We start from the raw sequence: 18,436 nt of genomic DNA, 5'->3' as shown, positions 1-18,436 counted from the left end.
TACATCAATCACAGAGAGAACTCAGTTACAATATAGATGGTGTTAACTCCTCCCAAACTACTGCGAGCTGAAGGCCACACACAGCATCACAAGAAAGGGAACCTCAGATTGGCACTGAAATCTTGGATAGACCCTGAACATCTGACAGTGACAAGGACAAATAAATTTCTTATACAGTGTCATCATCACCGAAAGACTATTTTTATTTGAAGCACTGCTGTAATCACAGAATCACAGAATCTCTAGGTTGGAAGAGACCTCAAGATCATCGAGTCCAACCTCTAACCTAACACTAACAGTACCCACTAAACCATATCCCTAAGTTCTACATCTAAACATCTTTTGAAGACTTCCAGGGATGGTAATCACACATTCTCAGGAGCAAATGCAAATAATGATCAGCTCTCATGACTGCTCTGTTCACATATAGTATACGTAGTCTTCAGGCAGCAAGACTGATAGTACTTGATTTCTGGGCTACAAGAGGTATATCACTCCTTGCCTCCTGAAAGCCTCAACTACTGTTTTTAATCGAAAACTCTGCATCTTAACCTATTTCAGCAGTTCCTATCTTTATTGGATTATGATTACACAGTCCAACAGCTAGGTCAACAAGACACCAAAGAACATATCACACAATTGTGAACCACATTTCTTTTTTTCTGAATCTGTTCTCTCTTCATATACTATTAGAAGAGGTCAGATTATCAAGACAAAGAACTCATATGAATAAAAAACTTTAGAGTTTCAAGACCCGAAGAACCAGATTCTCAGAACGTAAATCTTGAGTGGATGGGGAAAGAAGGAGAGAACCTAGTCGTGTCTACTGTCCCCACATTTAGTCCTTTTTCACTGTAGACTCTGTATACACCAACACTGTTCAGTGGGTAGCAGAGAAACTGAAAAAATAAGCTTCAGCTTCTGATTATGACCAAATGGAATTTCCCATTAGAAGTCACAAGCCTTAGGAATGACATCACATTGTATCAGCTTCTCCTATTCTCAACAACAGAGACACAGGTCAGATGTCTTCAGAAATACAGTGTCCTCCCACACCTCAAAACTAAGCTACACGCTCCATTTTCCTCATCCATGTGACTTTTTCACAAGTCCCTCTCTCTCCACTAGGCTTCCTGCAATAAATCCAGAAGCAGAGTGGCAGTAACATGGGAAGCAGTAGGTGGGGCTCTGGAAGACAGTCGCATCAAAAGACATGACTGTGGTTAAGCATTGCATCTTTTCTGTATTTTGAAGACAGAGAGTACACAATCTCTTCTGTATGTACAGAAAAAGCAAGGTGTCCAGGATTAGCACACTCAGTTTAGTTTTGCCCATTATAGGGCAAAATGTCCACTGAGGCATATTTACAGGAGCATTTCAACAATCCTTGTTTTTTTTCCAGTCTGGTTTATACCATGCAACATTCAAATTTGGCAAAACTTGTATAAAAGGCAACAGCAGAACAGTTACTTCTCTCAGCAAGGAGCCAAAATATACACAGCAGTGTGCATGCTGAAATTCTATTTAGAGCAACTGAATTCACTCCTATGGCTTTCCAGCAGACCCCAACATGTATCTCAGTCCACAGAACTGCTCAGCTGTCACCACCCTGGCTTTAGGAGAACACTGTTACAGTAGAGGAACACTGACTGTCAGTTCAAGGGTGTCACCTAAGAAGCGCACTATTTGTGAGAATTTACAGTTGTTACTGCATTTAATTCTGATCAAGCAGAAGGTGGCCAGAACTTACAACTAGCTTAACGCTTGAAGATAAGGAAAAGGAAAAAAAAAGTGCAGTGCATGAAGTCTGTCTTGAAGATTAGATCAAATTCATTTTTCCTAATATATGAATTTGTGTTTGTATATAAATCTAGCATTGAAGATAATCCCGCACAATGAATTTTGGTGGCAATTCTGTTAAGAGAAATTTACTTGTTTTATACACATTTTATACCCAAAAGCACTATCAATTTCAGTAAAGCTCTCCCACCTCCACAAGAGTCTTTCTACTACACGTATCACCAAGAGGCATCACAGCCTCCAAGCACACCTTCTTTTGACAAAAAAAGTGAAAAAAAATAAGAGATAAGAGTGTGGTCAGAAGCACAGCCTATGGCCATGGGGGATACAGAAGGTAGGCACAGTGTTATTTGATAAGGAAAGCATGGCTGAAAATACTTTTACACTAACATAACTTCCTCTTGTTTCCCGTGGCAAGTTTCTTTTCAAGCCACCAGCTCCTGCATTAACTGAAACAATAAAACAATCACCACAGATCAAGGAGCAAAGAGCAGGAATCTTACCTGATAGTAAGTCTTAATGTTTCTGACTAAAATGGTCAGGTTTTGAACCCGAAGATAGATGTCATTATTCACGTGCTTGTTAACACGTTGGTTGGTTGGCCGAGGATCTCTAGGAACAGAAGAAAAATAAAATCAATTATTATTCGTTTTCTTGGTTCTAAAACTTAACATCTCCTTAATGCACTATTAGGAAGACCCTTAAAATACTTGTTCATTAAGTGAACTGACATAAGCATGTGTGACACGTATATATTAATTCATGATACAGAAAGCTCATTACCTTTGGACCTATGTCCAAAGTCTTCTAACTGGGAAGTCTTCCTGCATGTCACCTACTTTAAGCTAACCCACACAGCAATTCAGGGCAGCTTCCTTCCTTCCCCTACATTTCCTTGAAGCATAGAGCATATTTAGTGTGTGCACACTAAACTGAAACAGTCTTTGTTAATAATGGTTTTATCTTATCCAAAGAAAGGGAAGCCTAGAGAAGACAACTAAACCTTGGCTTTAGGGTTTTAGGACTAGAGGAGGGTGTTAACCCCTGATCAATGATCACCCTGCAAACTGTAAAACGCATATATATTACACACACTAAGGAACTGGAGGGAAAAAGGAGCACTGCACTTTTACTACATCCAAATCATCATGTTAGATTCTCTCTCATATATCATGTGCCATAAATAACAGCTCTAATTCTAGTCTTCAAGTCTTCTTCTTTTTCTAGGCTTCGAAGTTTTTATATTTCAAATAAATATTGACTCAAATAGACATATGATTCTAGGACAAGGGAAAAAAAAGTCATGTGAAGATAAGGGAAAGATCTAAAGCTTTTGTCAGATTTTAGTGGAAGTCAGTCAAAATTGTACCAAAGGCAATTTTACTTCTGACATTAAAAAAGGCAAAAGGCTGCAAATGATTAATATATGTACGTCAGATCCTCTGTGCGCACCCTAACACGTTGGCAAGAAAACCTGAAAATCTTTATCTGCCAATACCACAGATCAAAGCCAAGCATTTACCCATAATAAAGGCTCTTATCAGCAAACTCCTACGCAATCCAAACACCTGCCTCCCAGAGCCCTGCTTTGGCTGTTAATTAAGCCATTCACAGCTCTTCCAGGACCAAATACTGAACTCTAGCACTGACAAGGAAATAAGAGAGGAATTGATCCAATATTTATTTTAAAAAATTATCCTTCGAAGTTCACGAGTATGTCAGAGAGCTTTTACATTTCTTTTCAAATGCACAATTATCCCAAAGCACTCCTCTAGTGAAAGCAGTGCTTTATGTATAAATATAGAGAGGGAGATTCCAGAGACAGAAAGAAGACTGTCTTGGCAGCAGATAAAATCAGAGACAGAGTTGATGTACCAGGGTTCAAACAGTTTACTGATGTAAGCTGGCAGGGCTCTCCACAGCCCTTACACCAGGAAAGGATTTGGGGTGCTGATTGGTACTGTAACCAAGTATGAAAAAGAGAACAGAGGCAAGCCTAGCAAGCTTTTAGAGTAAAATCTGCATTAAGGATTTCCAAATAGTTTCTGGTTTTCACACACCAGAAGTGTGAACATTTCCATTTCACTGATGCTCAGATAGGGGCGTGGAAGCCATACCAGTATTGCCAAGCAATGTCTGTGTCTTCAGCAACACAGCAAGGGAAGTGTAAATGGCTTGGAGATTACTGTGTCTCCAAGCCCTCTCAGAGCAGATGTTGACAGAATTCGATCCTGAAGGAAGCTGGAAGCTTAGCCTTTCTAGGCAAGGTCATGACAACAAACCAGGAAGCTAAAAGGGAAGAAACTTTCAGTAGAGAGAAGCTGGCCAAGGAGAAGGGCAAACTGAAATTCCCCTGTTCCACGGGCAGGCAGCAGAGCCAGGTCTACAGCCAGGAAGAGAAAGCCTCAACTATTTGGCAGCAGCTGCTGTACTGAACAATGGGGAAAGAAAATGCTGCTGTTTTCACACATTATCTGCTAAAAAGCACTTTGTTAAACAATAAAATCCTACAATTTCACAACAATACACTTCATACACATATTGGAGATAGTACTAAGCGGTTAACTCCGAGTCCCCTCTGTACAGCAGTTCCGGTGACTCAACCACTTAAGGTTTGCTTTCTCTTCCCCCTAAGTTTCCCCAGCCCTGAAATTCATTTCTTCTAAAATGCTGCCTCAGCCTCCAAGCCCCCCTTGCCCTTCCCCTGCCCCTCAGATGCCATGCAAAGCCAGATGGTGCACCCAGCAGCTCCTGCTGGGCCACCCCAGCCACAACTCCAGCCCCAAGGTGCACCAGCAGGACTGGAAGATGAGCCAGAAAAAGCTTGTTTAAAAACACAACGCTCCCCAAACACTCTCAAAACATGGCAAAAGCCACAAAACACACCCACCAGACACAGCAAAGGAGAGGCGATTTCGTCAGCAGTTACAGACTTGGCTTTCAGAAGTAGGTAAGACAGAAAAATCCTGCTTTCAACACGAGACCTGCTTGTCTTTTGGCACTGAAGCTGGTCATCTCTTCACTAACACAAGCAAGGGCCCTCAGAAGCAATCCTACGGCTTTTATCCCATCATCTTCATTAAAGGTAATCAGTTGCCCTGAGAGCCTTTAATGCCCTGACCTCAGGGTTCTCTTAACCTGCAGCCAAGCGCAGTCCGGGTGGCATCCCGCCTTCTCACAGACACAGAAGTCAAAATGACTCTTGGGATTTCTGAATAGGCTGTATAGCTAAATTCATCCTTCAGACGCCTTCAGAAAGGACCCTTTTGCACAAGCTATGGAAGGCCAGCACTGTGCATACTTCAAACTACCACATGGCTTATTGTCTCCACAGGGAAAACCAACAATTCCTTCTCATCAATCAACATCCCACTGCTTCTTAATCATCCTTTTCTTCAAATTATTATTTTAAACCCTGGATCAGAAGGGGCAACTCGCTGACACAGCAGGTCTGAGGTGTCCTGCTTATGGTGAGAGAAAGCCTAGGAAGGAATGAGGTGCCAAAAGCATCCCACAGCCACAACCTCAAGAGAAGCAAAGATGACTTCAGTGCACGAGACAGAGAAGCTAAGAAGCCAGAGACAGCAACGTACTCAAAACACCACAGACTACACAACCTGATCTACAGCAGGGGAAGGTGGGAAGATGAAACAAAGTCCGAAATGGGTAAAAGTGCCTGGCTAAAATCACACAAGGGGCAAATTCTGTGCTTAAATAAGTTTCTATCTTCGAATACACAGCGCTGCTGGTACCACACTGTACATATTATAGCCTTGTTCAGTTAGTGACGCTCCTTCATAAATGAGCTTCATTGGCAGAAACTCTTCCCAGCAGTCACACTGAAAACTGAGGAGGGATATTTGGCAGCAGTAACCAGATAAACCAAAAGAATCAGTGTCTGAATGTATCTGAAGGAAACCAGTGAAACCAACCTCAATGAGATTTTATTTTTTCCAGTTCTGATGTTTCATCTTTCCCTTATGCAAAAGTAAAAATTGCAGCCCTGATGTTTTTTTTAAAAACCACCTACTCCTCACGATCAAAGATCTTCACTAAATAGGACGGAGGCAGTGTGACAGGCGTGACCATGGGCGGCCCTCACCAAACAAGTAAAAAAAACAAGCCAAACCACCAGAAGGAAGGTCTCGGGCCTCACTGTATACACAAGCATTTCAAATAAGTCCTCTGATCTGTATGCCTTCACCCCTATAAAAAGCCTGAAGAAGAGGAAAGGAAGGGCAGGGAGGTGGGAGCTGAACCGTGAGGCTCAGAGGATGTGGGGCTGTCAGCACCAGTGCCTGAATGCTCACCCCCTTTAAGCCAACAATTAATCAACTAAAAGCAACAAATCAGGGAAAAAACATATATTTTGTTTCTAGAATTCAAAATGACAGTCCTATTTAAGCAGTTTCTGACAAATAATTAAGGTAATTAATGGGGAAGCCCTCAAAGGCCGGAGGGTCATTAAATGTCAGCACAGATCAGAATGCCAGGTGTGTCCCACATCCCTGTCCCCAGCCAGCACCTGCACCTCCTTCCGCAGGGAGCTCGCTGACCCCAAATGCACCAGGCCTGCGTTAGCCCAACTCTCATATAATTCTGTTTCCTCCTCTAACTTAAGGAGGAACGAGGACACTGAAGGCTGGAGGGGATTCTAAATTGCCTGAGAAATGGAAGAAAGCTCGAACGTGATTTTAAGTTGAACGGATGTGTATCTTTAGCTGCCCATTCCTCATGCTGCTTGCTGCAAACCACACGAAGCAGGCACCAGCCCCTTGGCTGTTCCTGTCACGAGGTCTAAATTAAAGAAGGCAGAGTGACTACCTCACACCGAGGCAGCTGCAAATGAAATCAAGAAATCCATTATTGTGAACTTTTATGTGGTTTTAATACAAATGGTTTAATCAGATGTATTCCTGACGCACACTTCTGCTTCCTGAATGTTTTAACAGGAACACAGAACCTACAGTCAGAGGGATTAGAACAAGTCAATATTAGAGCGCTGAGATGCCTGAACGTATAAACCCCTCACATAATTTCCCAAATAGAGCTTCCAATAAGAAGTTAAACAGGGTAAATATTTGCTTACACTCAGGGGTATTATGCCACAGCTGCAACCGTAACGCTGAAGGCAGTCTATTCAGTGTCACCACGTGCTACGTTCATACCAGGAAGTGATACACAACCACCTAAGATAGTTCTTTAAAATTTGCCCACAGAGAAGCTCATTTACCTGACACACACAAATCTGCCAGAAACACAGCAGATCCCCTATGAACATTCACGTAAGCACTTCCGCACACAGAGCCTTAACCTGCCACTGTAAATGTGCAAAGTCAACGCGGCCTCCATGCACGAACATGTTGGGGTAGACACGTGGACTGAACACAGGAAGAGGAAACCACCCATTTACAGCAAAATGACTTGAAAAAGTTAAGTCTTTAAGATACAAGCGGGAATCCAAAGGCTGCTGCATGCCTCTTCCTACTGGATTTACCTGTATAAACACCACAATTCAAAGCGATGCAATCTCTAGCTACCTTTTTAGAAGGGTCTCGCGCCATCAGGGGTCATCTAAAAAAGCCATGCAGCAGAGCCCTGCACCTGGCTGTCTACTGACCAGGGCATGGCCAGAGCCTGCTTCATCTCTAAGGAGAACAGGGTGAAGACACAGCCCTGCTTTCACTCCTTCCACACAGCAGGGACCCAACAGGCAGGAAGAGGGACAAACGTCACCTACCACCTCCCCAGTGACATGGTCGCCTTGCTGATATGAACCCACTATCTAAAAACATCAACGCCACAACATCACAGCATTGGGATCTTCTCCACCCATTCCAAGTTGCCAGACTTGGGAGAAATCCAACCTATTACAACAGGAACTGGAGAGTGACTGAACTAGTACAGCCCTCCCTGCACCTCAAACAGCCCTGCTTTTGAGTGAACTCATTCTCAACAGGTATATCTGGATTTCTTCACAGAGCCACCAGACTTTCTAGCCACGTATGAAACTTCAACTCTGCTTAGCTGGAGGACAACAAGCATTTTAGTTTTAATAAGGAAATTCAAAAGAATTTGGCTTCTGAAACCTTCATCAGAAGAAACCTGTTGGTCTGCAGCAAAGCACTGCATCACACCCAGTGTCTAGATGTAGGGTCATATGCCCGTGTTATTTGTGCTGCAGTAAGCAGGCAAACAGAGTAACCTGAATAACTAAAACTGAAACAACACACAGGCAAGAATACAGCTAACCACAACATGAGGGCAGCTATTTGACTCTCTGCGTGCACGCACATGTATGCAGGCACACGTGCTTTCAGGCAATGAAGGGTATCATGGCATACCATATTCTATCATATTTCTTAAAGGCCCTCATTAATACAATTTCACCAGGAACAAATCTCAAGCCAAGCACTAAGAGTCATCCTCAGGGACCAAGGTTTGCCAAACTGGTGAGCAAGCATTTTAAAAACACATTTGTTTTTTTTTATTCTGAAAACTTTGAAGGGCAGAAACACTCCTCGAAAAGCCTTCCCAATCTACAGGTAAGGAGTAATTGCATCGCAAGTTCTAAAGGTTAGGTCAGAACAAATGGAGGTCACAGACAGCACCCTGCTCAGTCAGAATACATAAATACAGCCAGGATCTTTCCTTAGTTAAACAGCTTCAGGCTCTCAGTAGAAACGTCTTAATTTCAAGCTCCCCCGCCATCATTAGAAACACTGCCAAAGCTGCCTAAAAAGGGGAAAAAAAGCTTCAATTGTGAATAATGGGTCAGTTTCCTACTCAGTCCTGCCTGTGCTTCCCTCAAGAACACTGTGGCACTGCTGGCAGAGATCTATCTTCTGGAAGAAACAGACTTACTTTCCTGACTCCCTAAGGCAAGTAAACATGCCAGGGCATTTCTCACCAACATGATAACCCAGAAAACTCCAACTAGCGTCCCTGTTAGTCGATACACTTAAATTCCTCATTTCAAGAAGCTTTTATTGCTCACTCCCTGTCCCCAGAGCACCATTATGTTGCTCCACAGACCCGAACAACTTCATGTCACCTTAGATATTACAACTGGCCAATTACAGAATACTTAAGTTTGTTTATTGTGTTTGTCAACGGATAAAGCACTTCTCAAATCTATCACTCGCTTCAGAATCTTACAGTCATTAAATATCACAAATCTTCTGCCCATTTAGTAACCAAAATTGGGAGTGACTAAGTTCATTTTCCTTGTTTTGAAATAATTAATTCTTTCACACATTAGAGAACGGTAACAGTCTAGTTAAATCTGCAGCAGACTCACAATCACTGTGGGTCCTTGACACTTTGGTTGGTTTGCTCTGATATATGACCACTACGTTTGGTGCAAAGTTCTGTTTCCCACACTTTGGAAAAGGTACAAATCTGCGTTTGAATGCTCATGCTCAAGGCTCCAATTTGCAGAAAGTTCTCTTTTGGAAGCATAATTATTCCTCAGAAATGCTAGAATTTGCATCTTCTTTTTACAACTAGCACTTTACTCCATTTTACACCACTACTGCATCAACCCCAAGTGGGGTGACCGATCTGGGTCCTTTTCTGAATCATGAATCTGCACCTTCAAATCTTCACTGTCCAAGTTCCAGTACAGAATTTCCAACGTTAGCAATAACGAAACCAGAAGAAAGCTCGATTGTCTTTAGAGCTGGTGCAGCCAGGTACCAGAAGATAACAGAACTTGCCAACTTGAGCAGGTGGGGCACAGATTCTCGCACTTTTTTTTGTTACTTTTCAAAAAAAAAAAAAACAAAACATTTAAAGACCCTAATACCTAATATGCGCTCTTCATTTATGTGCTTGAAGTTGGCCTAACATCACAAGTCACTGGGTGAGCCTTACTCGGTTTCATTCTGTGAAGAGGGCAGTGCCAGAACTGGGTGAAGCTGTAAGCTTCCTCCCCTGCGAGTCAAATACCTTTCCCTGCCAGCTCTTCATCAGATGCGTTTCAGAGTATTAAAAGCAATTACAGAGATGAAACAGAAACAGCCAGGATCTGCGCGCAGCAAAGCAGTGGCAGGAAAGGATGTGGTTAAAAATGCATGCTTTAGCGACAATTTACTTCAGTGTTAAGAGAAAAGAGTTATTTTCAGTTCGGGCTTTTAACCTACTTGTAAGTTTCCTTGAGACATATCTCTACAGCGCTGCCTGAGAGATACAGCAGCTACCAAAGTGAAGTTTTCCCTTTGCCAACCTGTTTTTAACGCCAAATCTCACAAGACCACATAGACACGCTTCAGCTGCGACCTCCCCAGTAAAGCTTCACCCGATGAGGCGCTTTCGTTTCCTTATTTACCCTGCAGCACAGCCTCCCCCGAGGGGCACGCTCAGCACCGGGCAGCTGCCTAAAACCCTGCAAAACCAGGGCGAGCTGAAGCAGCAAAAGCACACCCGGTGGGGACGAAGGGTCGCGTTTCGCCCCTTTCTTTCTGTCCCCCTCCGAAGGCAGGCAGCCCCCCCGTGCCCCGCTCACATCTGCAGCATGATCCTGTTGAGCAGCACGCCGTCCGCCAGCTCCATGTACATGCCCAGCTTGTCCTCGCTGCCGCTCGCCAGGGCGCCGAAGGTCTTTACCTGCCGGGGAGGGAAGGATGAAGGAGGGCAAGGCAGAGCCGCGGCCGAGGCAGGTGCCTCGGGAGCCGCCCGCCGGCCGCCTGCCCCCCGGACTCACCCAGGTGACCAGCGGGCTCTGCAGGAAGAGCTCCAGGAGCTCGGACACGGTCACGTCCATGTCGCCGGGAGGGCGCGGCAGCGGGGCCGGCTCACTCGGCAGACAAAGGCGCCGAGCCCATGGCCCCGCCGCCGGGCAGCGCCCGCCTACAGCGGCGGCGAGCCGCGCCTCATCGCCCCCCGGCCCGGCGGAGCGCGGCGAAGGGGAGCGGGGACGGGAAATGGCGGCGGGGCAGGGGGGGAAGGCAGCGGCCGCCCGCGGGGGGTGGGCGCGGAGGCTCCTGCGGGGCCGCTCCCGGAGCCCGCGCGGCGCGGCCCCGTCCCGGCCCCGCTGCTACCTGCGGCGGGGCGCGGCCTCGCCCCGGCCACTACAGCCCCGCCGCCGTGACGGGCGGCGCCCGCCACCAATGGGAGCCGCCGAGCGGCCGGCGCGGACCAATGGGAGGCGGGAGGGGGCGGGAGGAGGCGAGGCGGAGGGTGCCCCCGCCCGGCCCTGAGGTGGCCGCTTGGGGGGTGCGGGGGCGGCTGGGTGCCCGCTCAGCGCCGGCGGGCAAAAAGGGGAAATCTCGGAAAAAATGGGGCTGTGCGCGAGCTCACGCCCGCTGCCTGTAAAACGAAGCGAGGGGCAAGCAGCACTCGGTCCTCGCCGCTGTCCCCACACAGCATCAGGTGGCTTGTTAGGGACAGCGCTGCCAAGGGGACAGCGCTGCTCGGCGGGGCTGAGCACGGCGGGGCCGCGCCTGGCAGCCCGTGCCTACAGCCCGTGGGCCGTGGCTAGTGGCTACAGCCCGTGGCTAGCAGCCCCTGGGCCCGCTGCTGTTCAGCACCCCCAGCAATCGCTCAGCAGGCAAATTGTTTCCCAGTGGGGTGGGGGGAGAGAGAGACAATAACTTACTTTATTTTAGTTAAAAAATAATAATTCCAGGTAATCTGAGGTTCTTCCGTAATTCTAATTGAGTTTTTCTGCTTCTTAGTTGTATCTGGATGACTACACCCTTTTATTTATCCCCAGAACAAGCGTGTTCTATTTGTCACACACAAGTCTTTCTCTATGCATCAATCACTCCAAAATGCATTTTGGCTATGCCTTGTTTAATCACAGCAAGCTCACAAAATGCATTTTGGATCTTACCAAATCAGGCAAATCATATCTGCAGTTCTTTTTCTTACTGACCACTGGATCTCCCACCCCTATTTTCGAGAAGGGATGTGGGCACACGTGTGCGCAGCTCCGTTCTGTCAGGAGGGACAGATGTTGTTTTGCCTGTAGGAACTGAGCGGTTTGTAAGCAATCCATTACAGTGACAGACAATGTTGTTCCTTGCAGCAGCCTGCTTGTCCCACGTAAGATCAGTTTTAATGATTTGCTTCACAAGGATCTTTATTGTAGGCAGCTGTGTAGGTAGAGTCAGTGTTAATCAGGAAACATGGCAATAAATCACAGATACATTAGTGGGAGGGTGGTGAGACCTTATGTGGGCATCTGAGAAAGGGAAACTTCCCCCACAATGGAGCGCAGGGGTTGCCCCGAGTTGGTCACCCCCCATCAGCCATTTTGAGGCGAGGTCAGCCCGAGGGAAGATGGCACCTTCCTGCCTGCACTACCCCTGCTCGCTGCCTGCTTCATTAGCCCAGCCCCACAGGGGGAAGTGTTCATGGGGGAAAACCTCCCTGCCCTTATTAAAGACACCAGGGGTAGCCCAAACCTCCAGGTCTGCATTTGGACGGATCCCATTTATTATACAGGAACGGCCCTCAGTTAGCTCCTGAACGTGCTATTTAAGCATGCTAATAATCAGGCATGTTTTGATCCTTAACCTTGTGGACCAACACGATACCAGGGACCTGACCTCTGTGAGCTGCCCCTTACAACCTGGTGCAGCCACTTCTCTCCACGGTCCTTGAGAGGATGTACCAGCGGGTACAAACAGTTAAATCACACTTACCTCGTGTTGTGGGAACCATGTTGTCTCAGCTTTTCGCCCCCAAAAAGAAGGGGGCTGCAGGGACACTGTTTGCTGCAGCTGGAAGGACAAGCAGCATGCTTTTAAGCATAACAACTGCTCAGGTATGGTGAGAAGGGGAATGATTAATTATTTCTCAACACTTCAGAGAGACAGACTGCTATAATTTAACTTCTCCAGGCCTTGTGATCTCCTGTCTTGTGAATATATTTCATTAAATAAAATTTAAAGCTGTTGTGGTGCTTACAGCGGAGGATGATTGTGTTAATGAATAGTCAAAAGAAAAAGGACTTAATAATATTTGAAAAATACACAACCCCTTCAGAGAAGCCAGAATACAAACGCAAGAACATTTTCCTCCTTTTCACAGCCTGAATCAGACCCGTTTGTAGGAGCATGCCTCCAGAAACTCCTAAAAATCACAGAACAGTTGCTTTGTCAGATGTAGGGGTCACAAACCGTGAGACAGTTAAGGGGTGTGGGGATTGTCCTGCACCGTGGAGCACAGTTACAACAGCCCCGGTTTCTCACCCTGCGCAGGACTCGGCCGGGAGCCGCACGCTGCCTGCTCGGCCTGGGGGCACGGCCCCGGGACCAGCCCCGGGACCAGCCCCGGCCCCGCTCCGTGCCGTTCCCCGGCCCGGGCCCGTTCCCGTTCCCTGGGCGCAGCACCGGCCCCCCCCGCCGGCCGCCGCGGGTGCTGCAGGCCGGGGCCGGGGCCGGGGCCGGGCGCTGCGGGGAGCGGGGGCCGCGGCCTGAAGCAGGGCCAGCCCGGCTGTGGGGCCCGAGTCCCGGAGCCTGCCCTGAAGCGCCGGGAGGCCCATGCCCAGGAGACGCCCTCGCTCATAGCCCCCAGGCCGAATGCTTTTCTTCTCCCCTCAGGAATTGTGTCCCCTCCCTGTCAGCCCCAGCCCGGCCTGCGGTGCTTCCTTCAAACCGTGCCCTGGTTTCTGGTGTCAGCTCTCTTTTAGCTACTTGGCTTTCATCAAAGACCCCTTGCGAAAGCTCCCACTGCAGGCTGAGTTCTCATTTCTGGAGCACCTGAAGCTGTTGCCTTCACACAGCAGGCAAAAAAAATTACATTCCAATTAATATATCCAGGAAAGCTCAGATTCAAATACACAAATGCAATTGTATTTCAGAACCATGCCTCTTACAAACAAGTGTGGAAAATACGCATTTGTAGCATGTAATGTGACTTGCAACAACTTGTTTTCACACCACTTGCGCACTGACTCAAAACACAAGCATCGGAGGAGCAAGAAGCACCAGCACATTTTAAAGCACCATCAGTGTACTAGCAGCTAGAGGCACCAGAATTTTTAACGCCCCTGTTATCACGGTGTGTGTTTCTAAAGCGCTCTTCACAGCCACAAAGCACTCGACTCTCAGCAGCGCAGACCACAGAGGGAAATTTTGAAGCTCGAGCATTTCCAAATGTTCCTCGAGGCTGACTGTAAATGGCGTGATTCAGCGTCCGCAGGCAGTCCCCTGGCAACCACTACAGCCACCAACAAAGCTCCGCCATTCACCGCCCTCGGAAGCCCGAGTTGCCGAGGGATGGGAATAACAGAATTTACAGGGTTACAATACGGGAGTTAAACTCATGGTAATCAGGAAAGGGCTTCTTTCTCTTCCTTTGCTCGGGACTGTCGTTAAGCAGCTTTCTTGTAAATATGACTCTACTGTTCGTCAACCAACTTCTCAGCTGTGGGGCAGGTTTACTTTAAATAGGCTCTGGAGCTGCAAACAACGGGTGCCAGGGAAAAAGGAAGGTGGCCAGGAGATAGCTTTGGCCCTTGTAGTATCTAATTCTGAAATACGCTTTTCCATTTTGTTCATTTTATTTGGTGACAGCTAGTAAAAAAGCTGTCTTAGAAAAATCTGAATGAAAATTAAAAAGAAACAAAACTGTACTAACAAAACATAAACAAAACCCCAGCAATATTTGCTAACGTGCCTTAGATCAATCTGAATGCAGGGGGGTGGTGGTGATTTACTGAGGCTCGGTGGCTGGGGTCTGAAAGAAAACATTCAGAGAGAAACTCCCAGAAAACCTAGCATTAACCTTTGGTACAGGGTGCGATGGTCATTCAGTGCTGAAATTTAGGCCAGCTGCATAGTCTCCTGACAGGATTAGCATAACACAGAATCCAAAATACAAGAGGAGAGACTTTGGGTATCTCATAGATGTCTGGGTCCCTAGAAAAATACAGAGTTAAATGCATGAGGCAAATAATAAAGATAACTGAGCAAAAGATACAGGGAGGAGATGAAGAAACAGCAGTGGTCTCTCTCTCTGGAAGAACTAGAAAGCAACAGAGGAGTACTCACACCCAAGGCAAATGCAGGAATGATGGTGTAACTTCCTTGACACGACTTCTTCAAGGAGGCAATGAATGCCACAGCAGCAGCTCCAATGCGCTCACGAACCTGAAAGGGGATGGAACAAATTCACTGAAGTTAGAAGCTGAAGTGACATGAGACACAAAGGCTGGTACTAGTGGTCCACAGTGGTGGGCTTGTGTGCTGGAACATGCAAGCTACACATCTGGTGAATCAGCAAGGATGTAATTTTAAGTAATAGCAGAGAGGGAAAGGTGTTTAGTAGGTTTTAAAGTCATAATGGGGCCCGATCTGTTGAGACGGTGATTACTGAAGAGGCAAGGACCAAAATAACTGCTTAAAGGCTTGGAGGCATTATCAAAAACTTGGGTTCTCATCAAAGCATAGAACATAACTGAGGCAGGTAATGGCTGTTTATGTTCCTCAGTTTCTCTCTTTGCAGGAGCTGAAAGAGGAGTTACCCCAGCAGCATTAACTGGGAATCACAAGATAAGCAGAAGAACCAATAGGACCAAACTAGGGACTGTTACTGGCCACTCTAAGGGGAAATGGGGAAGTAAAGAAAGAACTAAAATATGTCAAGTGGAACAGTGTTTCAGGATGTTAAAGGGTAGATTTAATACTGATGACTTGAAAGTATATTTTCACTCACTTTAGAAAATATTTTCAAATCATCACCATCAATTCTTTTCAATCATTGCTAGCCAATGCCCTTATAAATATAAATGTGTTTTTGAAGATCCAGAGCCCTAAGGGAATTGTTCATTCCTCAGCCTGCTGTTTTGGAGTTTAAATTATTAAAGACTGTCAATAACTACACTGAGGTCATTTTTGTCCAGGTAAAAATAACATGTAAGCACAACCAAATATTTTATAAGCAGCTTTGCAAAGTACTTAGACTCGCTAGAGCTGAAGAAAAGTAAATTCATGTGCAAGAAATAAGGAGGAGAAGCTAACAAAGCCTAGGTGCTGAGGTAGCTGACAGTAGGCTGGGAGCACCATCTCAGATACCTACCAAGAGGAGAGCTGTTTCTTGGGACAGGGAACAATATCAGGAATGAGGAAATTTGTGGCTGTGCTACTGGCTCAGACAGCACCCTGAGTTCACTTTGTGTGAGTGAGGCACGGGAAGAATTTTAAGAACTGCAGGAACTAAGGAAATAAAAACCTCCCATTTTGAGGTATTGTGAGAGAAGGCATGAAAATGTGGTTTTCCAATAATAACCTTAAAGAACAGGCTATAGATAGCCATTTTACAAGAATATGTGAAAATTTACAAATAGGTGATCAATGTTTTATGTATCATGTGCACTGACTTAATGTGCTGAGACCTGCTCTAGGAGGCCCTGCTTGAGCAGGGGGGTTGGAAAAGAAAACCTCCAGGATGCCCCTGCAGCCTCAGCCATTCTGTGAAACACAGAAGACGACTTCAACACATTCAACACCTGATCTACCCATTCTTTGCTAATATTTTACAAAGGACTGTAGGATACTACAAGCTGCCAGACACATTTAGCAGCACCCTAAAAGAGCCACAATCATTGCTGCAGTAGTGGAAGCCTAGATGCACAATCTATTCTGGATTTCAAAAGCCGGATTTTCTTCCTGCCATCACAACCATCTGTGGCTGTGATTTCAGAGCTCTACAAGAAGTTTCCAAAGGCGCTGTGGCAACCATCTGGCTTTCCTTGGCTAGTTTTTATTCATCGCTAGTAGCTTGCCAATCTTTTTCATAAAAAAAAAGGAGTTAGTTTTCCACAATTCTTGGAAATTTGTCACTACACTCGCAGTGTTCTAAGCAGACAGCCCTCATTCCTGAAGTAATGGATCCCTTGAAGAGCTGCCATATATTTAGGCATGTATTTCATTTATTTTTCTCTAGCATGATGTAATCTATAGTGAGGCTGAGTTTGAGTAGCATTGCTTTGCTGTGAATATAAATTGAAAGATGAATGTGTTTTGTTAGAATCTACTGATGCCTGTGACATTCTAATTTCATTAGGGATGATATGATCAAAAAATTTCTTTTTGTAGAATTTCTGCCATTGTTGTGATGTGTTGTGATGAAAAGAACCAAGAGATCTTGCAGTCAATCACAAAACCATCAGAACATGGCATAGGGGCTACTACAATTGCCTGGCGATACAAAGGTCCCTGGTCTTTTGACAGATTCTGTTGTTAGCCTGCTGTCCTCAGGTCTAGCATGCAACCATGAAGCTCTGCTATCCTTAATTCTCACAGCAATGTCAGGAAAAGGTCCATCCAATTCTTGGATAGAAAAAGCAGCTATGGCTGCAGACATCAAAATAACTCACCTCTCGCAGCTGGATAGCCAAGGAACGGTACCTTGCTTCTCCCTTCTGCCATGCAAGTGGTCTCCCTCCATCTTGACCTCCTTGAGTCTGTCTTAAAAAGCAGAAGAGCAATGCAGTGATTAGGTGTCAAAAGAAAGGATACCTGGGCGGTGACTTGGGTAGAACTTGTCCCAGGTTGCACTCAGGGCCAAGGGACTGAAGTGAGTTCCCTGTAAAGCCATGAGGCACCACGTGTTGCCAGGTTATGAGGCAGGAATGCATTTTTTGGGGGGTTGCAATCAAACATCATTATATTGGCAACAGGCTGCAAAGAATTGCTCATAGCTCCACACAACCACCACTATCCCAGCCATTTCCTTCAGATACCACGTTACGTACAACGTAGCCAAAGTCACATCTCCCTCTGCTGAAGCATTGTCAGAACAATTTGCATACAAAGATGCCATGCAAACGGAGCTCTTTCTTACTACAAAGCTAACATGAATTAAACACTGTTTAATCAGGAAAGGTGAACATATTAAAGGAGTGGAGTTCAGATCCTAGAGGCTTGAGTCTAGCTTAGGTCACTAGAGTCAAGCAGCTCACTCCCAGGAAGGAGGTCTGATTTTTGAATGCCCCAATAGAGAAAGGCCATTTTATTCACCAAACCGACCAAAAAGTCAGATGGTCAGGTACACTGATAGTGAGGGCTGCGGTCATTCTCACTTTGCAGTGGAGAACATCTGTATGGACCTGATGGATGACAAAAAGAAATCCCACAACACAGCTGGTCTTACAAAATACATGCTTCTCTACGCGTGGTTCCAAAGGAACGCGCACGCTACAGGTGAACTAGTGCCTGGATCTTTAGATTAAGGTTATAGCAGGCTATATAAACACTAAGAAAACTTGAAAAGTTCTTTATAAAAAGATCATGTACATATAGCAACTTCTAAAGAAAGACACTAGTATTGCTCTACTGTCAGCTGCTATATTTAGTTCTCCTGCTCATTTACCTCTTCCTTGTTTCTAAGTGCAGGCAGTCTACACCTTAGAGGGGTAGAAGATTTATTTCCATTTTGAGGCTAAACACATACACACTAATATACTCAGATACATTCAGAGCTATGCTCTGTTGTTAGTTTTACCCAGCAGTTATTTCTTTAATAAGAACCACAGCTTCCAGCTCTTTGGGCTAATCTGCAAAACCCTGATGACAGCAGCAGCAGAGGAAGCTCCTTTTGTGTGGGGAGAATTCTGGGGACTGGAGGGAGCCACAGGAAGGAAACAAGCTTGTTTCAAGATAAGGTGATTTAACATAACACAGTT

The 18,436-nt window shown here is 45.7% G+C and overlaps 1 protein-coding gene across 4 annotated transcripts in view; it reads right to left on the bottom strand.

Annotated features, from left to right (window-relative positions):
- CCDC88C (coiled-coil domain containing 88C) overlaps nt 1-10,855 on the bottom strand; it is a 91,867-nt gene extending 81,012 nt beyond the window's left edge. For 3 of the 4 annotated variants that reach the window (XM_068682944.1, XM_068682946.1, XM_068682945.1), the window contains exons 1-3: nt 10,505-10,854; nt 10,307-10,407; nt 2,304-2,412 (exon numbers count right to left, since the gene is read on the bottom strand). In XM_068682944.1, the coding sequence (XP_068539045.1) occupies nt 2,304-2,412; nt 10,307-10,407; nt 10,505-10,564 (270 nt within the window). In that variant the 5' untranslated portion in view covers nt 10,565-10,854. Of the gene's footprint in view, nt 1-2,303; nt 2,413-10,306; nt 10,408-10,504 lie in introns of all 4 variants that reach the window. The other variant, XM_068682947.1, reaches the window with a different exon arrangement.
- Nucleotides 10,856-18,436: the final 7,581 nt, after the last annotated feature.

Source organism: Anas acuta, chromosome 5 (assembly GCF_963932015.1).
Source record: "Anas acuta chromosome 5, bAnaAcu1.1, whole genome shotgun sequence".
NCBI classification, from domain to species: Eukaryota; Metazoa; Chordata; class Aves; order Anseriformes; family Anatidae; genus Anas; species Anas acuta.
Note: the sequence above shows the minus strand (reverse complement) of the source record. Positions and strands in the feature narration are given on the sequence as shown.